Here is a 25288-nt window from a genome sequence, read left to right as displayed (position 1 = left end):
TGTTCACTCCTCCAGCATCATATGACATGAACAAGCGCACATCAGTCCCCTAAGCGTCACTGCAGGAATGTTACAACTCGAAACCTTTCTTTGTATTGAAGAAACGTCATACTAAAATACCAACTGTAATAAAAAAAATAAGAACTACCAACAGAAAAGATGGGGGAGTAAAACAGATTGCGCGTTTTTTCCTGTATTAGTTTGCCCTTTATTGTCCACTGATGCAGGAATGTGAAGGATGCTCTGCGTCCACCTGATACTGCTCTGCGCCCGGGGGAGGGTCTCTCCAGTCTCCGCTCTGCCATAACTCGGCCCAGCTCTGGCAGGCGGACACGCATCCTTTGAGAGATGTACTGGAAACATGATCACTAAGGGAGCCTAAACGCATTCCTCGGCTCCGGTCAGACGATTCGACATCTTCATGTGCGCAGCGCTATTCTCCAAAGACCAGACGAGCGAGGAGAGGAGAGGAAAAGAGAGGAGACGGGGCGTCGGGTACAACAACAAGCGGGAGCCGACATCATCAGCCGCTGCAGCGTGAGCGACGAGGTCATCTTAAAGCTACGGTAAGATGCGGACAAACCCAGCTGCTTTCAGTGTGAGGCTTAACCCTAAACACCGACCATTTTCTGTCTATGAGCTGTGACTCTCCCTTTTTATTAAACCGCTCGGTTCGCTCAAACTACAAAAGGCTTTACTAAACGCATGCAGGTCACGGAGGATTGGACATTTATTCTATCTAAGCCGTCATTCGCACATGTACATAGTCAACATAAGCTGTACAGAATATGGGTTAGTGGAGCAAATCTATGCGCCCAGTGACCACCAGGACACGATATGTATAAGGTTAAACTGAGTGCATTCATGTAACGATTTGATTTTTTTTTTTAAATGTATTGTGATCATATAGCTTAAAATAGTAATAATAATAAATCTTTGGACACCAAAAAAATGTAACAGCAGTGTTATTGAGGACAAAAAAACGAATGAAGGACAATATAGTACAGTATAGGCCAGTGTGCTCTACTTATAGTGGATGCTGCAGCTAATAGCCTGCTTCTAATGGCAGCAAAGAAAAGCAAATGTGTCAGTTTGATGCAAGGCATGCTGGTTGCAGAGCTGTGAAACAGTAATCGTGCCTTTAGACATTACTTCTGCTTTTGTTTGATTGTTACACTTAAGTGTTTTGACTCACCAACCAATTTTCAATATAAAAGACAAAGATTACCTGACGGACACTGCAAATACAAAAGGCAGTACATGTTTTAGGTCTCTAATCCAACCCACCTAGCTCATGCAAAATCATCAATTAACTGTGATCAATCACAGCTGGATTTTGTTTTGATAGCCCACAGGAATCAAGAAATCACATAAGTAGAACCAGTCTGAAAACATAAGTAGGCTTTTTAAAAATAGTGGAACCTGATAAGGGAAGACCCACATGGATAGTACAGTTAAACATTGCCCAGAGCAACACACTTCCTCTGTCAGCTTGCCTTCTTCCCAACTTAGCATCCTGGTGCATTATGATCCCCAACGTAGTGAAGCAGTTAACCAGCCATCCATGTGACACAAAAGATAATGTTATTCTTCAGTCCACATCATCTTCTTCCAACGCTTTGTTATCTAGTTCTAATGCTTACATGCCTGTTGTTCTAATGTTAGCATGGATACCCTGACAGCTACGTAGCCTCGTATGCGACAAGAAATGACAACTGTGCATTCTTGCGCTTTTCTATCAGAACCAGCATTAACGTTTGGAGGAGTTGGGCTGTCCTGTCACTCTCCACATTCATCAGTGAGGCTTGGCAGCCCAATGACTCAGATGCCTGTCCACTGTTCCGTCCTCAGAGACCACTTTAGATAGAGATTGATTAGTGGAAAGACCTCATAAACGCTGCAGGAATGACTTTCATAAAACTAATTGAAGTCCTCTGGCTTGCCAATTTCTCTTTTATTTCTTGATTTCCTTCCTAATCCATTACACTCTGTGTCATGATAAACACTCGTCTGCTAGCGATCATAATGTTTTGCCTTCTCTGAACCTTACGTAGTCTGTACAAAATGATCCTTGTTTTGCAATGTCATATTTAATAATAAAGTAAAACGATCATATAAATGCCATTTGTATCAATTGTAGATCTTGTTCACTGCCAAAGCCTGATTCACAATAACCTACATTTTTGCTTCATTCCTAATTAAGTGGCCTACTAAAAGCTGATGTTAATTCTCAAATTACCTCAGAATATTGGGACGGCTATAGCACAATTATACCCTTGAGGGAATTCACATGCTATAGTTAGACTCATTTTGAAAGTGACAAATTTCCCAGGAATTATATTTCGGCATCCGAAGGTGAGAAACATGGTTTGCATTGTGGCAATCATACATATTGCAGAGGAATTCTGGGAGATTTCCTCTGATGTGGATATCCTTGATGTGGAAAACATATGACTCATTTGTCTTTGTAAGTAGGATGACTTAATTTTAAGTTGACGTTATGTAAGCAAATTATGAGCGATTCAGTGTCAGTTCTTGATGTTCTCAACATTAATATAACCCAAATCTGCTGTTCTGGTCACATACAAGTACATCTAAAACAGTGGTTCCCAAAGATTTTCTGGGCTCCCCTATGGATTACAACAACATCCTCCCCAAAAAGGAAAACAAAACAACAACTGGACACACACATCGTTCAACCAGACATAAACCTATAGACATATTATGTTTTCAAACTTGACTGAAGTTTATTTCACACTTCAAGTTGCAATAAAACACACTACAAACCATCTTTACAGCGAAACACTGTTGTGTAACAGTTTTTTAGTTTTTTTTTTTCATTCTTACATACAGCTTCCCGCTGCAATGTCATTGGCCCCACACTTTGGGAACCACTGATCTAAAAGAATATACATTGTGAAAAAGTTCAATATCTTTTGTCACTTCTTTTGGAAAGTTGAATGTATACTTTGTAGCTTTATTGCACATAGAGTGAAATATTTAAAGCTTAGTGATGACAAAAAATTCAAACTCAAAAATGTATGTCTCACAAAATATAAATAATACATAAGATCACTTAAAAATATATACATATTGTGAATTGGTTTCTTGCAGCTTAATTCTTGGTTGGGCTTTCTTGTGTACAAATTACAGCTTCAGTGCAACATGGAGGCCATCAGCTTATTGCACTGTTAAGGTGTAATTCAAGCCCAGATTGGTTTTATAGCAGCCTTCAAGTTATCTGCCTTGTTGTTGTGTGGTGTCTCTCATCTTCCTCTTGACAGCCCAAATAATTTTTATGGGGATCAACTCAGGCAAGTCTGCTGGCCAGTCGAGCAGAGTAATACCATGGTCACTGAATCAGCTTTTGGTACAGTTGGCAGTGTGGGAAGAATCCATGACCTGCTGGAAAATGAAATAAGCATCTCCATGAAGCTTGTCAGCAGTAGGAAGCATGAAGTGCCCTAAAGTTTTTCTGGTAGTTAGCTGCTCTGTACAAATCGTGACAGTGAAAACCTCAAACTGGACGTCAAGCATCATGACTTCTGTGCTTTCTCCACTCTTCCCTGAGACCTTAAATTCTAAATGAAATACAAATTTTACGTTCATCTGAAAAAATGACTTTTTACCATTGAGCAACAGTCCAGTTGCTTTTCTATTTAGGCCACGTAACATTCTTCTCGCTTTGTCTCTTGGCCCAGGCTTAACACATTTGCAGCCCACGTGGAGGACCTACAGTAGGTAACATTAGGTAACAATGTTACCTAATGTTAGTCAAAAAAAAAAAGTTGGAATCATAAGTTTCATTTACATTTCTGCTAAAAAACAAAACAAAACAAAAATGAGACAATGAAAGTGTATGCATTTGTGCAAAAATGCATGATTACTTTTAAAAAAGTGAGTTTTTGTAGTGGATATGTATTTATCCAGCAAATTATGGATATGTATTTTAAGACACAACTGCAACCCTGCTCATGTGTGGTTTTGCAAGTATGCTTGTGGTGAAACTCTGCTCTTACTGAGAAGAGCAAGTGTCTGCGTCGTCATTCTGTGGTCTGTCAAGCAAAAGAGGCAATTGCTTAAATAATCAACACCCATAGCAACGACACAGAAAAACAAGCTGTTATTTTTATACATTTTTCAGAAATGTTGTCTGTAACACGACCATCACAGTAGATTTCTTTGTATACTGCGGGGGCTTGATTTTGTATTCATTTTTGCACCTAGCTCCATTGTGGTGAATCCCAGGAAAGAAGCTTACTCCTTTATCCTTGGCTGAGCTGCAGCTGAACAAGTGAGGCTGTAATTGCAATGATTATCATCTCATGTCCCCGGTTTCACCTATTGTGTCCCAGAAGTGTCATTTTCAGAGTCCTCAAACTGGAGGCTGGAGATTACTTTCCTCATCCTCCTGGCTCGTGTGGATAAAACTGAATTTTCTTGGCTATTTCCCACGACGGGATGGCTGCTTATTATGAAGTGCAGGTGTTCGAGGCTCTGGTCCTACCCACACACTGAGTGCTGTGCACTGTTTAGTCGAGGTTTAGATTTTGCGTCGGCGGAAAGTTACACAATGTAAGAAACAATTGTATCTTTGTGTGTTCAGTTAGTTTGACAGCAGGGAACCTCACAGGTGGACTCCAACTGACTCATATAACTTGAATTTGTGTTTAAGATAAAACATTTTTTAAAGGGCATACATCATAATTCACACCACCTTATAAGGAAATAGCAATTTGTTTTCCATTGTAAAAGGGGACCTATTATGCAAAATTGTTTTTTTGCACATTTTTGCTTTTCCATTTAAGTCTTTACTGCTTTTAGAAGCAGTTGGGTGAAATATGAGATTGATGTTTGTGCAAAAAATGCAATGAACATGATTTGTATATCCCACAGACCTGTTTTAACCTGTTCAAGGAAGCATAATATGTCTTCTTTTTAGGAAATTGTGTTAATATTTGTATTTTGAGCTGGCAGAAAAGAATGATAGCTATGGTAAACAACAACTCATAGACTCACTGCTGTCTCTTTTGGAAGTTTTGGATGACGACGGCACTCAAATACAGCTTCGATGACCTCCATGTTGTTTTTTTTAAATCATTTTTAGTCAGCACAGAGCACACAGGAAGTAGCTGTTCCTATAATAAATAATAATAGAACATTATGAACAAGGCTTCCGTTTTGACTAAATTTGTAGAACTAAAGAACTGAATGACCAAAGGCAAGTAGAATACTGTATTAAGTATTATTTATCATTTCTTTTAATCATACCACTGGTCAGGTCAGACTTTTTACTACAACAATTATGAGATTGCTATAAATTTCACAAAATCTTTTCTGAAGGATTTTTATGCTTCAATGTATTGTATTTTATTGCCAGTTTTAATCAATGCTATCATCCTTATTGAAATATGTTATTAAGTAAAACTTTTCCAAACCCCTTGAGTAGCACTCTTACCCTTTTAAATAAGAGCCAAGGGCCAAAAGTTGCCTGGAGTTCCACCCAGAGGCCAAATTGTGTTCAGAACCAGAAAACAGCTCTAGCATTACCCTTCTGCCCTTTTAAAAGTATAATTCATATTTGATTGACAGATTTAGTTACAGGATTTATCTTTTTGTTCCGCTTCAAAGATCAGCTGGGCTGGATGACTTTTTCACAGTATGCTTTTAACTGTAAGAGTCTTCCATGGTCTCTAGCTTTTTTATATTTCATAATGTACATTAGAAGATGTTGAAAACCTTACATTCAGATGCTAATGTTAGTTCTGGGAGTGGTAGATGGCCTGCTGTGAGAACAGTTTGTTCAGTAACATATGAGATTAATCTTAGTATTCAACCAATCAGTGTTTGACTTTGCATTTAAAGAAACAGACTTCAGAGATTGAAAACATTTGTTTTGTACATTTCTGCAACATATGAAGCTAAAGTTTATGCTAGTCTGTGCATATGTACTCTGTATTTTTTACAGGTCAGCATAAAATGTTTTCATAGTGCCTGACCAGTTGCTAGCTTGGTATGAGTGTGTTGTGTCATTCCATGTAACCTTTTTTGACTTTTATTTGACCAATCAGAGCAGGAGGGGACCTAAAACTAGATATATTTATAAATAAACAGATAAAATTACCTCTGAACTAATCTAGTAGAATTGAATGGGAATATTAAACCCAAAAATTGAGCACATAATGCATGCAAAGTACAATGTTACTAAACATAATATTAGATACTTGGCAAGATAAACAGTTACATTTCCCTGTGTTTAAACAGGCCAACAATGTTCTTGAAGTTTTTAAAAAGGTTAAATACCTCAGCCATTTTAATACAGATCAAATGAAAGATGACGACAATATACTTAGACAGCGATGTAAGCTCGATATGCAGGCTAATAACCACTGACCAAAAGTTTTTCCTCTATTTGTTCAGTTATGAGTGGTTTTGTTTAAATCTTTTCACACACCTGTGTATGCTGCCCCCTGTGGCCATCTTACTTGTAATAAGGCACAGGTTGAAATGTCTGTGTATGCCTTGATCTCATTCTAGTCATTTTAAAGTTTTTTTACTTTTATGGTTTTATGTCTTAATGTTTTTCATTTTCCTTGTGTGGTTTGCATGTCTTTTTTTCTATGTATATTTTTAGAATTCAACTTGAATTCCAAAAATAGGTGTGAATAAAAATATAGATTTGTTGAATTATTTTCATTGTAGTTATCATTTTAGGTACATAGATGTCTGGATTTTTGTAGTTGCCAAAAACAGTATAATGTCTTCTGCTCTATAATATTCTGTTGTATGACATTTAAATAATGGTTAAATAAACTTAGAAATTATAAAAAATGTCCTTCCAATGAAAGGTCATGTCAAATATATTAAAAAATATGTGATATATAGGTTAAGCAAATGATTATTGTTCTCCCAACTTTATTCTTACTAAATAAGAGTTTCTCAAGTGTTTAAGTTTTAAGTTCATTCTATAAATATAAAAAAAGAAAATCTGATTTCTTTCCTCCCCCACTCTCCCTATATCATAAGCTTTTTAAAACTATATTTAATTTAAAGGAATTGCTCTTTAACTTGTTATATTTGATCAGAGTCTAAAGCAAGGAAGCCATTAAGACGGAAAATTTATATTGTAACATATTTTTTTCTTTTTCGTGTATTATCAATCATAATAGTGACGGGCAATAAAGACCTGTTTGCTTAGTTTTTGACAAAAAGAGTGAAAAATAGAGAAAAGTACATAAGTGGAATCAATACATGACATTCTGCACATTATTAATAGTGTTTAAAATCAAGTCCCTGGAGAAATTTATTTACTTTGCAAAGGCCCAGTTAACCTCTAGAATGATCTCCTCGTGCTCTGCCTAGCTTCTTGCCCAAACGAATAAAAACAAAACTCAGATTTTGTTTCTGACAAATGAAAGCGAGCAAACACGCTTATAGGTTTCACAAGTGTTAATAGGCACAATATTAAACTTCCAGAACATATTTTTACTGCCTTATTCATAAAGGATCTCTTGAGCAGTATCAAGTTCAACTGGATGCTTTTAGTGGAAGGTTTCCTGCACATATTTCACTGCCAGCAGCAACTTTTCAAAGCTTTTGGGGGAAAAAACTGATCTCCGATTGGGGAAATAAGGTGCTTTTCACACCTTGTTCAGTTACTTTTTCTTTCTCACAGCTCAGGTCAGGGAAGTCATCCAGCTGAATCTACTGACTAATTCACCTCTACTTTTTTTTCTTTTTTTTTGGCTTAGCTATGTTCCAGCAGCTACAGTATCCCTTTTTACGCCATGATGGTGCATAGTGGACAGGAAAAGAGACTAAGCCTGCTTTCTCACTATCTTTTGCAAGACTATATCTTCATTCTTCTTTTCACTAAACAGGAAAAAATGAATCATTAAATACCTTTGTTTTACAGTGGTGCCTTGCAAAAATATTCACACCATTTAAGATGTTCCTGTCCTGTTACAAGCTTCATCAGATCAACATAAAATAATGCATAAATGTGAAATGAAAGACAATGTATGTTTTTTTTAAATGTTTTTATGAATAGTTCACCATTTTGAGTTTCATTTATTTAATTTTATAAATGGAGCTGCTTCATGAAGGTCACAAATGGCAGCAGAGAAGATTAGTGAACAAACAGAACTAGGTTAAAAGGCAGAATGAGCTTTGAACATCTCAGTGAGTCATGGTGATGCTGTCATGTTGTGGTGAGATCTAAGGTCAGGTAGGCAGTGGCCTCCAAAGTTCATGTGGCATAGAATCATAGTTTGAGATTAAACTGCATAAAGAAGTTTTGTTTAATTTGTCTATTATTGATATGCATGCATAGGCGCGCTTGTCTCAACTCTGACACAAGTAGAACTTACATGGTTTAATTAATCAAAATGAGGAGTCCCGCTTAAAACAACCCAACAACCACCTCAGAATACTACCTTAGAACATTTTTTTTTTAAGTGCAGAGACAGGGATCAGTGAGGTTCTACCCCAGTGATTTTCTAGTCATACCAACAACTTGAAGCACTTTTGAGCCTCATTTACTTTGGGCCACAGTTAAAAACATGATCATGGACACATTCATACACTGACACACATAATGGTTTGCAAGTTTCCTAAGAGCAAATTGCCCTACAGCAGAACCCACAGTTTTTTGATTGCCATGTGGTTCTTTCTGTTGAGTCGCCATGGCCCTGCGGATCTCCACAAACGTACCCAACAGCTCTACGGCTTGACTTGCGACATCGATGTAATTTGTCATTTTAAATTCAGATATGTCAAGGGAATTCAAACCAGTTTACAAACTAACCTGCAACCATCCAAATAAATCCATAGGTATGCAAAAACATTCATAGACTGCAAAAAAACAACAACAAAAAAACAAATTGGGCCTTTTCATGTGTTGTGCCATGATAGAGGGATTGTTTGACTTTGTTTATAGGTGGTTTTGTTTTTTGTTGTAACAAGTTTGTGGATAAAATCAAAATTGTGTAATTTGTAAAAAGATTATCTAAACAAAGGCTTTGAAATTTTTGGGGTTTTATGGTTATTAATGTCATAAAGAGATTGATTTTAGTTTTCTTGGTGGACGTGAAGAACATAGAATCCAGATGGCTTCACATCCACACCCACTCAGCCAGCTGACTGATGCTTTGTTCAGTCTGGCAGCGATTCCACCTATTTTTTTGCATTTAGTTGCATGCACGTAGCTTTATTTTTATTTATTTATTTTTTTAGATTGCTTAAAAAAACTGAGCTACAAAAATGTGTCGGATAGTTTTCCAAACTTTTTCTGTTTCATTTACACATTTCTTATTATTTTTTTCCCCCAGGTTTCCAAGAGGTCACTTGTTGATCCGAAGCCCCAAGAACTCTGAGGAACGTTCCGGCACTGCCATTATCCTGACTCGTCTCTTCATTCATATTTTTGGTAACTTCCAGGATGTGATGAAGACTTAGGGAAAGAAAACCTCCTCAGTAAATCACAAAGACAACAGAACCACATGATTGCTATGGAGTGACGGGTCACAGCAGCTTTGAGTGGAAATGTAAGTGTCTTGTTTGTTCACCCTAATATTTACATGTATATTTTTTCCAGAAATAAACAGAATTTTATTGAAATTCAACTGATTTCTTGAGAAAGCTAAGTAATTTAAATAAGAATATATGATAATACAATAACATACGTACATATGAAGGTAGTAATTCTCTTCCCAAACACTGAAGAATTGTTCCACTAGCCACTTTGCAAACACATAATGTGTTTTGTTTTGTTTTTTTCACATAAACTCAAAGTCTGGATTAGAGGAGATATTTTCTCTCCTTTTCCTTCCAGTTTCTTCTTTGTTCACACCGCTCACTCTGCTGCTGCACTTTGCTGACATGCGAAGTGCAGCATCTCCATTGTGCTTTCTTTCACTTTTGTCCTTGGCACTTGACAGCAAAAATGCTGGATGTGTCTTGCATCTTTCTTTTTTTATTTTTCCACACCTGATGCTTTTGCTCCTCAGATCCCAGAAAACAACAGCACATTTTTTTCTCTCTCCTTTGGTGTTCCAAACATGCCATGTATTCAGAGAATACAAGTCTTTGAAGACATATTGATCTGGGAGAAAACTGAAGCATGTCTGGATGTGTGGATATATATTTGATATATGTTGTTATTGTTTGTCAGGAAGTGTTGATGATCCTGTTCTTAGAGCTTTTTTAATATGTTGAATCTAGAATCTAGAAACCTGCAGTGGCACCCTTATTCAGCATTGCCAGTGATTAGGACCTTATAGAGCATCTGTACATGACCTCTAAATAGTACGTTGATGGGAACATTTGAATGTTTAAGAAATACACACATTTTCTAAGATCTGTGGTGGCTTCAATTGGAGAAGGAACAATTCAGTGACACACTTCTCTCCATGTGCTAAGAAATCCGTTAATCTGTATGTATTGGTCAGTGATATGGATCTGTATGATTTTGTTGTGTATTTGTGGGATTGTATGTGTTCCATCGTCCTGTCGACTTAGGAAGATCTTCAAATTGAATAAAAATTTGCCTAATTGTCAGGGAAAGACAATGTAAGAGTCTGTAATTTGCAGATTTTCTGACTCCCATTGGTTCCTCATTGGATGCCTTTGAAGACATTTAGTATGTTCTCAGCATCTCCATTTACATTTGAGAATAATTTGAGGAAAAAGGAATGCCAGACTGCCACATTTATATGTTGCACAGGGAAAAAGATGACCCACAAACAGCTTTAATCTGACTTTCCTACTACAATGAAGGGATTTGTGTCAAGTTTCAGTGTTTGTTTTGAGTCAGCGTTCTGTTGCATGTGACCCCATTTTCTTGAAGCCGCTAGGAAACTTTATTGCGCAAATCACATGTCACAGCCAGTCAGAACAATATAATGATAATGCAAGAATTTTTGATTTATTATGGATGATTAATAACGAGCAAATGCTCACTGATGCTTAATTTCTATTTAATAATGATCATTCTTTACTCGTGTTTTTATTGCATAACTGATCGTATCGTTTCAAGTGGCTTTTGTTTATATCATTCAAGATGATTTATGGCTACAATGTCAAAACAATGATGTTTTAAAAGAGCCTACAGAATTCCTGTCAGTGGGAATAAACACATGATCTTGGACCACATTTATCTAAAATGTATGTGGCCAGGGTTCATGTCTTCAGAGGTAAAACACACGCTTGTTATTGGTGCTTCCATGGTGTCAGTTCATGTCTATCTTGTTGCAAATGTTGAGTTAATAAACACATGGAAGCAAAACCAGGCCGGTCACTGGGAATGTTTGGATCTGACAGGCTTCCAGTATAAATCATTGAGTTTCCTACAGCAACATCTCCTGCTGTGGACACTGCACATTTTATATCCTGTCACAAAGTTATCTTTAACTCGTGACACCTTTCAGTGCAAATTGCATCAACATTAAATAAGCCATGACCCGAGAGGCTGACTCAAACGTTATGCACTGTCAGTCTTGGCATTACATCGTAGCTGAATGACAGTACAGCTTTAATGCAAGATTCAACAAATTCACCTTAGTTGTGATTGGATGGATGGATGGATGGATGGATGGAAAGGTGGAGAGATTCTAATGTTAAAGAAAAAAATGAATCTCATGTTTTTCACAAATGAAAAATATAAATGAAAAGTGTAGTACTGACTTCTATTCAGTTCCCTGAATATAAAATTTTATTTAACGACATTCCACCTCTACTGCAGCCAATGTATCATAACATATATTTAATCCGATTGAGCTCTGGCCTTTAACTGGACCATTTCTGACACATTAATATACAACCATTCTGTTTTAGCTCTATCTTTAGGGTGGGTGTCTCGCTGTGGAGGATGAATCTCCATTCCAGTTTCGTCTATTGAGGCCAGAGCTTCTTACTGTTTTTGTCGTTGCTTCCTCTCTTTGCATACACATAAGCCGAGTCATGACATCCCGCTGTTGTACAGTGGTTCATATTTTAGAACCTCATCAACACTTAAAGCTTAGTTCCTCTTTTTTTCCATAACTACCCAGAAAATTCAAGTGTCTTCATGCCTTATCAGATATCCTTTTAACCGAATCTCAGCATTTGACTGTGCTTGGCGATTTTTAGTACCAATTTACTTACTCAGTTTCTCACTAAATATTATATATATATATAGAATAGCTGCCAGAAAATGACAAACGCACGGTGGGCTATGCAGTGACCCACATGCACAGCATCCCTTGCTGTGCATGTTCCATGTACAGTAGCATGGGGCTAAATCAGTAGACGCAACTTTCCCACCAAAGGGGAGGGAATAGAAGCAGGTGCTGGCTCTGCATGCTTGTTTAACAGTGGGGAGAGGTTTGGCTCATCTAACAGTATGCAACACATAACCTTTGGCTTTGTGACAAATTACATGTGAAAGCATGTGTACTTTTTATGTAAAAAATGCATTTGTGCTGCATGTGCACACACTACTTTGAATATAAAGACTTGTTTCTCATGGCGGTAGAAGATGGCATATTTTTCAAAACTCAAACATCTAATTTATAATCCAGTAACACTTTATAAAATCTGACATCGAGTTTGTTTTGAGAACAGTTTAGAGCGTTATTATGTGGCTCTGTTTTCAACAAAAGCTTCAGGGCAATGTTTTTTTTTATTTGGAATCCCCTCCCGGGGGATGTATGAAAGAAATTCTCCAAAAAATCACAAATGAGGCCCCCAGATGACCCATTTTCACAAGAAATAAATTGACTCAATGAATTATTCCATCTAGTCTTTTGGCCTCTATAATAAGAAAGGGACTTGAAACAGAGGATAAATTAGGACACTCAGTTCTTTTGTTGCCCTTTTACAAAATCAAAGCAAAGACATTTAGGCAGATTTGGCACATTTGCCCAATTTATGGTTTTGTTTCATACCTTTCCCCTTTGAGGATGGCGAGAAAAACGAAAGGAAATGTAAGTGACTGAAAAAAAAATAGCTACTGAACTTTGGAGATAAAAAAAGACAAGAAAAATGTTGTGAGCAATTCTCTTTTTTTATATATATGCCATATGCATGACATCATCCAAAGATAAAAATCAAAAATTGCTAAAAAAGATAGATCATTAAATAATTAAAACATGACGACTAAGAAAAAAATACATAATACAGATTATTAAAAAGAAATATGCAAAAATATTTACACAGATCTTAAGAAAGCAGTGAGAGGTGGGAAAAGACTTCGAATCAGAATGTCTTTAAGTAAGTGAGACTTTTCTGTTCCTTTTGTTGAAAAAGAGAGAAACTAATTAAGAATAGTTTTTTTTAAAGAATAAAGCAACTTTGGTGCTTAGGCTAAGTGACAGCTAATTGTTTTGATGTCTAAACTTGGATCTGGGAATGACATAAAATCTGTTAACTTGGATGTCCCACAGCAGCACACTGCTTATGAATTGAGTTTGCAGTATTCTGACAGTACTATCACAAGATCATAAGATAAAGGAAGCTATTAAGAAAAGTAAAATTAATAGTGATGGCTTTTTATGAAGCATTGACTGCAACTTCTTTAGAGAAACCTGTTTAGATGTGTAGTCAGAGCCTGGAGTGAAGTGATGCGCTTCCCTGACAGAAATATTTCATAAATTCATAATTAAAATTTTCAGCTATTATTTATGTCTGGATTTACTGAGCTTTTTGCTTTTTCCAGTGCAGAATGTAAGTTGGCTAAAGTGCATCAGCAAGACCCTTCAGACTACAGACACATTAAAAACAATTGGATAAGTACAGTATGTGATTTAGTAGCACATATGGAAGTGGCACAAATCAGATTTTATTTTTTTTGGGGGGGGTGAAAAAAATCTGAATTCGGTCTTTTAGACTGCTATGAAAAAGTTGGATATGGGTCATATGTCGACAAAAAAAAAGGGATATGGGTCACATTAGCCTTTCACTCTGCAATTTGAAATTCCAACTTAGGACAGCCTAATGCAGAACAGGAGAACAAGAGGTTTTTTTCTTTCTTTTTTTTAAGTATTGTGTTGCAAAAGGTAAGTCAGGTAGTAGATGTTATAGGAAGTTTCAGAAACGCTGGTATAGAGGGAGGACAAAATAAAGAGATGGAGGGAGCTAAAAGGACCATGCAACATTACGGACAATTTCCCCTTGTTAGTAAATTAAAAATATGAAATGACATTGTTTTTTTTTTCATCCCATAAGATTATGGGATGTTAAAAAGGGCCAGGGACATACAGAAATAGTGTTATTTTCTCAAAGCAGGTTCCAGTACAGATCCAGTACATCAAAGAAAACAGGGGAGAAGGAAATGGCTTCTAACAAGCAATGCTGAAGCTCAACTCCACAAGGTCTGCAAGGGATATGGTTACTGTCACCTGTGGGTTAAAGCCTCCTCCCTGGTTTGATGTTTGAATTTGAGGTTATTTGATGCTTCACTTTCAAGTCGGCCTGACAGAACACGACTGCAACCAGATTTCCCAACAGGACTCTTAACTGCTCTGCAGACAAACTCGCACACATCACCCTCAAGCCACATCAAAGCAGAGCTCTCATCTCTGCCCTTTATGAAGACACCAAGACACAGATGGGTTTTATATTGGTTTGGCTCCGTCTAGTGGCAGATATATAGAGTTACAGGTTCAAACAGGTTTTTTTTTTCAGTAAAAGTGGTTCAATGTTGTTGCTTTTCTTTTTCTCTTTCAGTGACAATGGTGTTGTTTCTGATTGGATCCTCCATCACTGTCAACAATTCATCTCATGACAACCAAACTGCAGGTAAAACATCAAAGTTCTTGCACTGCTAACATTAAAGAAAGAAACGTGTATATTTTAAATAGCAAAGGTTTAACATTTGGTTTTAACATATCGAAGTAATTTTCCAGATCATCTAACAAAATGAACGGGATGCTGTTGTAAAGACGAAATTTGAGAGAGTAACTTATCTTTCATTTCCACGTATGTCCAGATTTGCCAGGTCCGTGTTGTACATTTTGAACTAAAGCTGATTTAACTTTTGAATGCCAGTAAAAACACTGAAACAGCCTTTTGCCCTACTGCCAAATTGGAAGCCAGCGTCAGCATGGAGCTGTTTAATGATGTGTGGAACATCTAGAAAATAAAACCCAATTAGGACCAATACATCTCCAGAAGTTTTAAAAACAGATGGAGAAAGGGTTATAAATTAAAATGTAAGGAAATCCAGAATGTTGATATGGAAAATTTATAGGTTCCTTGTGTATTAAAAAAATATATTCTCAAGGGTAATTATAACAGAAATAAAAAATTTCAGTGAGTTACAAAAAACAAGATAATCTAACAGTTCAGTGCATACCATTTAGAGCAACATTTCCAACAAATTTGAAGACATTAAAACTATATGGCTTCTATTTAGGACAATTAAAAACGAAAAAGATAGTTGCACAAATTAATGCTTCAGCTCTGGGAACTCTCCTGAATGCTGTTTGTTTCTGCCTCCTTTCTGCATTCAGGCTTACCAAAGGTGGACTGAGTCAGAGTGCAATCTGTCCTGCAGTCTGGACTAGATATATTCATTTGTTTTTAACACACAATTCAAAACTAAACAAAATATATATATTTATTTTAATTCTGGAGTAAAATAATGAGAGATGATATGTCCAAAAACATTTCAGGAAGGCCGTGATTTAAAACATTACAGACTCACAAAAAGAGTTAGCAATTGGAGTGGCAAATTCAACATAGTGCAAAATGTGGGTGCCTATTAATATGCTATTTTTTTATATGTTTATGCTATAAAACATAACATAAACTAACAAAATATATTTATATTTTTAGGCTTCAGTTTTTCTTTTGCACAGAAACAGTTTACAGAAATGAGACAAAATTTGCTGCTGACATAAAAACAAGCTGAGTAATTTATGACAGCTCTGTCAACTGCAACATTAAAAATGCATAAAAAAATACAAGTAAACATATTTCTTTGCCCTCTTAAAAAGTACAGAAATAATGAAAGTACTTCAAAAAGAATAGCATAAAGCAATCAAAAACAAAAAAATAAATCCTGTGAATTTTCTATAATCGTGCTCACACAGACAAAGTTGGATGTAAAAAACTGAAAAATAGTGTAACAGCAATAATTAACTCTCTCTCAGAAAATCACTTATCCTTTCAGGGTCTGAGGGGGCCTGGCGCCCATCACCAACAGTCAACGGACGAGAGGCAGGGTACAGGATGCCAGTTCGTTGCACACAGAGACAGACAGGACAAAAAAGTCATGCACACACAGGTTCACACCTAAGGAGAATTTTGAGAGACCAGTAAAACTAAAAGTCTAAATGTCTTTACACTGTGGAAGAGAAAACAGCAAACAAACAGGGGATCAGAGATGGCCATAAAACTGCATCTATAAAACTACAAGTTAAATATTTATATATAATGAAATTAATAATCCAATTTAAATGTTACAGTTCTCCAAATATTATTTTACAAAAAAAAGAAGAATTTATATATTAGCTCCTACTGCAATTTTAGCAAAGAGCTATAAAGCTTCGCAGATTAATTACACTACAAAAAACCCACTAAATATCCCAAAAGATCTGGGTTTTTAATTAAAAGAAATGATTGTTCCACATTAGATATGTTTAAATAAAACACCAAGGAAATTGCAATATTTTATTTATGTTATAATGATAAATTCAAGAAGACTAAGAGATAACTCAGACAGACTTTTTGTAAAATATATCAGTAGTTGTCACAGAAACCCAATCCCACATCTTATTGCAGCACAATCAGCCATCAGTGCTTACTCCTAACAATTGTTCTTAATCATTATTGTGAGCATAAACCCACTGCAAGTTATTTCTGTAAATCTGTAAGAGAAAAGTTTTTCTTGAGTGGAATTGTGCAAATTAAAATTTAGTCATTTTTACTTACTGAATTACAAATTGAGTTATTTGTGCGGCATCAAGACTTCTAAGCTTTTTGAAAACAAGTCAGAAAGGAAAAAGAAAACTTTAGTTTGAAGCTTTTTGGTTTGAAGTAATCTGTTTCACTTTTTGTTTGTGCAGAAAACCCCACCCACCACGGTGATCACGTCCTGCCCTCGACGCTGATCATATCCCTGCTTCTTATCATTGTTGTCCTGCTGACAATCTACTGCCTGAGGTAAATAAAGTCGCAAAACTCACAATTACTTTCCTCACCGTCTCCCTTTTTTATCATTAAATGAAAATAAGGCTGAATGTGTCAGGGCGTTATTGTTTGGGGGTCTGGGGGGGTTAAACAGGAGGCGAGCAGTGGCTTGTGGGCTAACAGCTGCTTGTTAAGGAAGACAGCAAACAAAACGAGTTAGGTCAGATGAGGCTTCACATTCCGAAGCGACAGCATGAGGAGGAACAGCTTTACTTCTCTGAGATGGTTAATGTTTCCTTTAACTTTGTGACTCATCTCGTGTTAAACAGTTCTCCGTGGGCACCTTTTCTGCTGAACTTGGCTCTCTTCATCAGATGGTTTTCATTACCTCACCCTATTTCTTACGTTACAGGTTTAAAAACCACAGGAAAGCCCTGGTCACATCCGTGGATAAGAAGATTCCAAATGGCTTCTTGGAGGAACAAGGTACTCCTTCTGCACTCAAAATAACCACCGGAGCATGAAAATATAATGCATCCATTTTGTTTTTATGCCTTTTTTTATTTTACTTGTAAATTTAAACTCTTTATGAACAAAGGAAGGCTCATGAGCCAAAGCTGGAAAAGTTGTGGGGGTGCGGGGGTGCGGGGGGGGGGGGGGCTCTTAGGTTTCATAGCACGTAGGGAGCCACATAAACTTTTCTTCAAGTGGAAAATAAATGTGCGGAAATGCCAAATTCCGAGCTGAGATGGTTTTGAGCCGCAGCACCAACTTTATGACTCCAGAAATCATTTCTGTCATGTACCCACAGAGGTAGGAAATCTTAATAGTCATCAGGCTTGTTTGTGCAGGTGCTGCGAGATCTTGTAATGCCGTCCACTGGGAGACATTTTCTGTCTGACCACCGTATATCCCTTTATACTCAGGAGAGCAGACAGTGGTCCTCCTCCCAAGATCTCCCTCGCCGTCCAAGAGATACTTCCCGATCCCTCTGGACTCGCTGGAGGAGGAGTACCGGATACGCTCCGCAGATGACGGCAAACTCTTCAGAGAGGAGTTCAATGTAAGATTGTTTGGTGTGGATGACGGTTTTTTGGGGGGTTTTTTCTTCGTGAAATCGTATATCAAGTACAGTGGACAAACAATAAAATATTTTGATAGACGGCTTTGTACTTGTTGCTTTTTTTATCATGTGAGGATTGGTTTCTTTCTTTGTAGTCACTGCCATGTTACTACCACCATGGGTCCTTTGAGGAGGCGAGCAGAGAGCACAACCGAGAGAAAAACAGATACCCAAACATTTTACCATGTGAGTGAGGGTCTGTGTATGTTAGACCGCGGGTTTATTGACGGCTAAATCACCGGGAAAAGCAGTGCAGCAGGCAGAAATAAAACTTATTTTGTTTTATGTCTCCTCTCTTGTCTCAGATGATCATTCCAGGGTGATACTCAGTCAGCTCGATGGACATCTGTGCTCAGACTACATCAATGCCTCTTACATAGATGTAGGTATTTTTACCCCATAAGCTCTTCATCAATATAATCATTCTGTCTTACCTAATCTAGAGTGTTATTTTTTTTTCCCACGCAGGGATATAAAGAGAAGAACAAATTCATCGCAGCTCAAGGTAAAGTGTTTTAAGAAAACACTGGAGTTTCTGACTCTTGATGCCATGTGTTTTGAAATCTTTCTTCCGATACTGTTCCAGGTCCCAAGCCCGAGACACTGGCTGATTTCTGGCGAATGATTTGGGAGCAAAAAACCACAACGATAGTGATGCTGACAAATTTGAAAGAAAGAAAGGAGGTATGTTCCTAATTTTTTACTGAATTATTTCAAACCCTCCTGTAAACACCACAAATTCTTTGAGACCTCTTATGTTGTCTTGTAAGCCAACGTGCTGATTATCTTTTATTTGACCCCTCTTCTAACTGGGAATCCACTCAAAAGTGTCACCCTGCAGGATCACTTAGCATTGAAATTAAATTCAGCCTAACGAGGATAATTGAGTGCTCAAAAAGCAAGTTTGATGGGGCAGATTAGAGGCGGTGGGGATCAATGATGAAGTAATTGTTGATAAGATCCTGAGAGGCTTCATGATAATTAGAGAATCTAGTTAATGGGTTGAAACGTCACTGTGAAGACCTTATCGACTGTCAAGCCGCCTCTGGATTGAATTTTTAAAACACACACTGAAAATATAAATTCTTCTACTCATACAGTGCCTTGATAAAGTAAGTATTCATTGCCTTTGAATTGTTTCCAATTCTTTCACATTACAACCACAAACGTCAAAGTGTACTATTGGAATTTTATATGATGGACCAACACAAAGTTGTAACTTGATTATCAAGTGAAACATTAATTTTGCACATCTAAAAAAAATATTTTTTCCCCATTTGTCTTAGCATAATTTGACTGGAACTCAGTCAAATTTTTGAAGGTTGGCCACATATTATCAGTGAACTTTGACTGGTCCATTCTAAAGGGATGAATATGCAGTTATTTGAATCATTGCAAGCCCTAGCTTAATGTGTAGGGTCGTTGTCCTTCTGAAAGTTGAACCTTTACCCTAGTGTCCGGTGTTCTGCACCTCCCCGTCTTCTAGGTTCATCCATGTTCCTATTAACTCCGACTGACTTCTGTTGTTATTGATACCACCATGACCAGCATCATGGTGGTTGCATGACGCTGCAACCACCATGTTTCCCCATGCGGTTGATGTCCTTTGGGTGATTCGCAGTGCTATTTTTCTGAAAGTTTATCCCTTGGGGGAATCAGATTAAATTGAGCTAACCACACTTCTCATATTTGTATTTGTCAAGAATTATGAAACCTGTTAATCCTTTTTCTCCAACTTCATAGTTATGTGTTGCTTTGTCTTGGTTTATTTCATAAAAGCCCAGTAAAATACACTGCAATTGTAACATGAGAAATTGGGGGGGAGAGGGAGGAAAGGTATGAGGGGTTATGAGTACCATGGTAAGAAATTAATATGACTGCAGTTGTAACTGCAGTCATTTTTTATGATCGCTCTCCTTCTCCAGGAGAAATGTTGCCAGTACTGGCCGGAGAAAGGCTGCTGGATGTACGGAAATATCCGCGTGGCGACTGAAGACGTCATTGTGCTGGTGGACTACACCATCAGAAAGTTCTGTGTTCAATATGTAAGTGAAAATCAAAGTATTAACTTGTGCTCGTTACTAGCAGTGAATGATGACTTAAAATGAGAGTCCCTTTATGAACAAGTTATATCCCATTATATATGGGCTTCAATGGAAAATAAACATTATGAACATAAAGTGTTTATTCAGGAAAAGTTTTCAAACTGATTTTTCTTTTTAGATGTTGGTATGTGGTTTAAAACAGCTATTTATTTTTCCTATCGTCTTCATTTATGCAAATGCTAAACCAAGCGTAAGAAAGTTTCCTAGTTGGAAAATGAATATTTTAGACATAAAACATTAAAAGGGTACAGATAGCAGAAACGGGATATGTCATCAATAAATAAGCGTATTTTAACGAACAATAAACAACACTGTAATGTTCCGAGTTTATCGCTACTTGATCCTCAGGAATCCACGTGCGTTTTAAAGGTGTATTTGTTTCTTTTCCCTTTTTTGATTGCCAAGTTGGATGTCTGCTTGGTGTGCTGCGAAGCTTTCACATTTCAAAATTCACTTTGTTCCTGCTCCGTCTGAACCTAGACAAGCGCAGAAATCCTCTCTGACTCAAAAAAAAAAAAAAAACGATGAGTGCGCTGGAGCTCTGTAACGAGTGCTTTCACATTTAGCTCTCTGAAAACACAGCAACCAAGAGAGTGGAATGATGCTCTCCTGGGAGTGAGGCAAAAGGAAAAAAAAAAAAACTTCTGATAATGACATTGTATCCCTGAAAGCACAGTGAGAAATATTTAACAAAAAATTATGAAAAGCCATAATTAACAGATTTGTGTGTCCACATCCCTGGTGTAACACCTTTGGCGTGTTTGTACTTTTGCAGCAGGGCAGCGATGGCGTTCGAGCTCCTCGGTTGGTCACCCAGCTCCACTTCACCAGCTGGCCAGACTTCGGGGTGCCGTTCACACCAATCGGAATGCTGAAATTCCTGAAGAAGGTCAAGGCTGTCAATCCGTCATTTGCTGGGCCTATTGTTGTCCACTGCAGGTAATATACAGGAAGAAAGGAGACATCAAGTGGAATGACACAAAGAACCAGATTTGCTGATTTAAGTTAAAAGCTGAGTTTACACCCAGGTTTAATAAAGTTATATATAGAGAGAAAAATTGAGCTTAAAGACTTGTAGTCCATGCTTTAGAATTGTATTTGTTTCAATGATCAGCATAATGGCCTACCAAAGAAATTTGCAGCTGACTGTAGCAACTGCTGCAACAGGTGTTGACTTCTTGAATGGGGCCCACACCACTGAAGTTCAACACCCCACTGTGGAATCCAGGCTCTGTGCTCCCAGAGGTGCAGTTTGCCCAAATGACCCTTGTAAATCTATTAGTGTTGTGTTTGGACTTCAGAGGCGAAGCATTTGTGCATATGCTCGATGGCCACAATTGACTCCTTTGTTCAAAGCACACGGTTCTACGGTTCTACAACTACAGCTTCTTTAAGTGGGAGGCAAATATAGGCTGCTTACAGTGGCTTGTGTCTCATTACCACCAAAAACTTCAATGTATTTTATGGGGGTTTTATACGATAGACCAGAGCTAGGTAGTGCATAATTGTAAAGTGGTCTTTTTCCAGTCTAAAAAATGTGGTGTACATTTGCTTTCAGTCCCTTCCACGTCAATTACTTGGGAGAACTACATTATGCTGCAATTGGAGCTCTCTACCAGCTTTGCACATGTGGAGGCTTGGGATTGCTGCTGATTCTTTGTTGCAAAATAGTTCAAGCTCAACTGGATTGAACAGACAGTGTCTTTGAACATGTATTTTCTTTTAAAGTATCTCCACAAATTTTCTGTTAGATTTACAGGTAGACGTTCCCCTTTTAGCACATTATATGATGCTTTGGTCTGAACCATTCCATTGTAGTTCTGTCTGTATGTGAGCCACCACCAGACCAAAGCTTTTGAAACTTCTATCGTGTTATTGTACAAGATTGCTTTGTTTATCGTTGAGTTCTCCCTGCTGAAGAAAAGCATCCTCGCAACGTGATGTTGCCAAAAAGTGAAATGTTATTGACATGTTGGCTGTGTCACCTGTATAATGGCAACGTGCAAACAGAACTTCTAATGCCTTCTCAAACATAAAACTGATGCATGGCTAAGCTGGAGATCTCGGCATGTCCTCCAGAGTGCCAGTGCATTATTTCAGATTTAAGATGATGGATTGAACATTTCAAAACTTGGAATGTTGTTTAATAACCTAATACTGCTTTAAGCTTACAACCTGTCTGCTGTGCTCTCTGCTTGTTTGTTTGGATTGTTTGGTTAAATTACTCACAAGTGGATTTGCAAATTTGACTTCTGAAGTCAGTTGGTTGCCCTGGATTTTGCATAAAAGTGTTAGAGTTATGTGTTACGTACGTGCATAAGCCCCGCCTTTCAAATTTGTTTTTAAAAATGTATTTATTTTCCTTTCTCCACTATTCTACTGGTCTGTCACATAAAATCCCAACATAATACACTGGAGCTTGGCTGGAACGTGAGGAAAATGTGAAAGGGCTCAGGATGCATGAATATGTTTTGCAAGGTGCTGTAAAGGTTCTCCTTTGTCCATGTTTTGTTTTGTAACTTTTTTTTGAGCTGTTTGTCACAGACCAGACCTTTCCCTTGTTTTTGTTTTCGCAGCGCCGGAGTCGGGAGGACGGGGACGTTCATTGTCATTGACAGCATGATCGACATGATGCACATGGAGCAGCGAGTGGACGTCTTCGGCTTTGTGAGCAGAATACGAGAGCAGCGCTGTCAACTCATCCAGACAGACGTAAGTGACGACCCCGTCCGACCCACTGCACCTTGAACCGACGGCTCGACTCGGAACCGTAAACAACTGGAAAACTTGGAAAACAGCCATGTTCTGTAATACAGAAAAAAACAAAAAAAAGAGAGGAAAATAGTTCAGCAGAACTAAATCGGCTTCTGTTGTGTCTTCTGATCTATTCTTCCTCAGATGCAGTACTCCTTTATCTACCAGGCTCTGTTGGAGTACTATCTGTACGGAGACACTGAGCTAGATGTATGCTCTCTGGAGGGCCATCTGCAAAGGCTTCACAACACCAGGGCCCCCCACGACAGGCTGGGCCTGGAGGAGGAATTCAGGGTACGAAGGAAGGAGCTCCCTGTTAAACATTTCAGTAAAGAATGAATTGTCGCCCATCACCCTGCATCCTACACAGTTATATTATCATGGAAATGTTGCCCAGGGTGCAGCTCTTGGCGGCGAAAATCATAAGTAAAAATGTTTTGGATCAGCTGAAACTTTATAAGGCACCACCATCTGCCGTCTTCAGTTTTTTTTTAGCTTTGATGCACAATCCTCCATGGCTCATCGCAAACCGAGCAGAATGACACTCCAGTTCCTACTTTTCAGATTTTCTTTTCGTCCCCCTCCCCTCCCTCTACCAACAAGTCATGTTTTTGTCCAGCTTCAGTTTTTGTAGTTGTTAACATTATTGAACCATTGTCTGCTTTAGAGTTAAAAAAAATAAGAAAAAAGACTGTGTTTATTCGCATTGCACTACCCTGTTTTGATTAAAGTTTTTGATCCACATCAGTTTGAATACGTTTTCTCCCATCAGAAGCTGACCAACGTTCGCATTATGAAGGAGAACATGAGAACCGGGAACCTTCCAGCCAACATGAGGAAGAACCGTGTGCTTCAGATCATCCCGTGTAAGGGTTGCTTTTTTATGCTCGGTTGGTTTCATAATGCATTATATCTGAGTAACATCAAAGCACTACGCTACTGGTGATTTCTCAGACGCCGTACATGGATATCTGTCGAATCGGTTCATGTCAGCCAGATCAGTGATATTTAAATGTGGGCCTGTGTTTTTTTCTTTTTCTTCTTTTGTTTGTTCTTTCAGTTACAAGCAGAGTAATGAAAGAAGCCGCATTTATTTACAATGTACAAAAACTTGATATTGGATTCTAGCTTTAATAAGCATTTTTTTTCTTTTTTTTCATGTTTCCTTTTCTTTATCAGCCTTTTTTTAAAACTTTTATTTTATTATAAATCACTTGTGGAAAGTTTTTGTCTCCTTATTTATTTTTTCCTCTCTGTAGATGATTTCAACCGAGTAATACTCTCAGTGAAAAGAGGACAGGAGTTCACCGACTACATCAATGCCTCCTTTATTGATGTAAGCGCTCCCTCTCAACCTGCTGTATAGATTTCCCATAAAAAGTATAAATAAAGCTCATTGTTTCCTTTGCAAACAATGCAAAATATTATGTTTTGCCGCGCTCTCAAGTCGTGTTTACTGGATGATCCGCCCTCCAGGGCTACAGGCAGAAGGACTATTTTATCGCAACCCAGGGCCCCCTGTCTCACACTGTGGAGGACTTCTGGAGGATGGTGTGGGAGTGGAGGTGTCACTCAATCGTTATGCTCACCGAACTCAAAGAAAGAGAGCAGGTAAAGCGTGGTCCTGCACAAACAGATGAAGAGAAATTGATCTGCACATTTAATGTTCCCTTTTTATTATTATTATTATTATTATTATCTTTAGATATTTTTTGTCTGCATTTTCTTGTTTTGTATGATTTTTGTGTCTCACACTTAAAACAAAAACCCATGTGAGGAAATTAGGGCACCGGAAAGAAGGTTTTTTTAACATGGATTTATGCATATTTAAAAAAAATTCAGAGAAATAAAAATAACAGAAGAAAATACATCTTAAATTCGATATAAAAGTGATTCATTGTGGGTGAACTATATTAACATTTAGTCTGCTGTTGTCCTGACTATTGAAGTTTATCATTATGTATTTGGCATATGCTTATATATATATATATGTATATATATATATATATGTATATATATATATATATATATATATATATATATATATATATATATATATATATATATATATATATATATATATATATATATATATATATATATATATACGACAAAGCAATGCAAGTAATCTCCAACACCATGGAGAGGTTGAAAAATCTGTCAATGACCTTTAAAAGGAGATTGTATTAGTTTTTGA

General features: G+C 37.5%; 1 protein-coding gene across 1 annotated transcript in view; it reads left to right on the top strand.

The window, feature by feature from the left end:
* The first annotated feature begins 59 nt into the window (after positions 1 to 59).
* LOC102223048 (receptor-type tyrosine-protein phosphatase epsilon-like) overlaps positions 60 to 25288 on the top strand; it is a 28917-nt gene continuing 3688 nt past the window's right edge. The window contains exons 1-17 of the mRNA XM_005804879.2: positions 60 to 566; positions 9330 to 9545; positions 14704 to 14775; positions 17046 to 17142; positions 17522 to 17595; positions 18036 to 18172; positions 18328 to 18418; positions 18538 to 18614; positions 18701 to 18737; positions 18819 to 18916; positions 20158 to 20277; positions 21113 to 21276; positions 22914 to 23049; positions 23236 to 23385; positions 23864 to 23957; positions 24351 to 24427; positions 24568 to 24702. Of these exons, the coding sequence (XP_005804936.1) occupies positions 14709 to 14775; positions 17046 to 17142; positions 17522 to 17595; positions 18036 to 18172; positions 18328 to 18418; positions 18538 to 18614; positions 18701 to 18737; positions 18819 to 18916; positions 20158 to 20277; positions 21113 to 21276; positions 22914 to 23049; positions 23236 to 23385; positions 23864 to 23957; positions 24351 to 24427; positions 24568 to 24702 (1554 nt within the window). The 5' untranslated portion in view covers positions 60 to 566; positions 9330 to 9545; positions 14704 to 14708. The remainder of the gene's footprint in view (positions 567 to 9329; positions 9546 to 14703; positions 14776 to 17045; positions 17143 to 17521; positions 17596 to 18035; positions 18173 to 18327; positions 18419 to 18537; positions 18615 to 18700; positions 18738 to 18818; positions 18917 to 20157; positions 20278 to 21112; positions 21277 to 22913; positions 23050 to 23235; positions 23386 to 23863; positions 23958 to 24350; positions 24428 to 24567; positions 24703 to 25288) is intronic.

Source organism: Xiphophorus maculatus, chromosome 22, assembly GCF_002775205.1.
Source record: "Xiphophorus maculatus strain JP 163 A chromosome 22, X_maculatus-5.0-male, whole genome shotgun sequence".
In the NCBI taxonomy this organism is placed as follows: domain Eukaryota; kingdom Metazoa; phylum Chordata; class Actinopteri; order Cyprinodontiformes; family Poeciliidae; genus Xiphophorus; species Xiphophorus maculatus.
The sequence above is the reverse complement of the archived record's forward strand: the minus strand, read 5'-3'. Positions and strand labels throughout refer to the sequence as shown.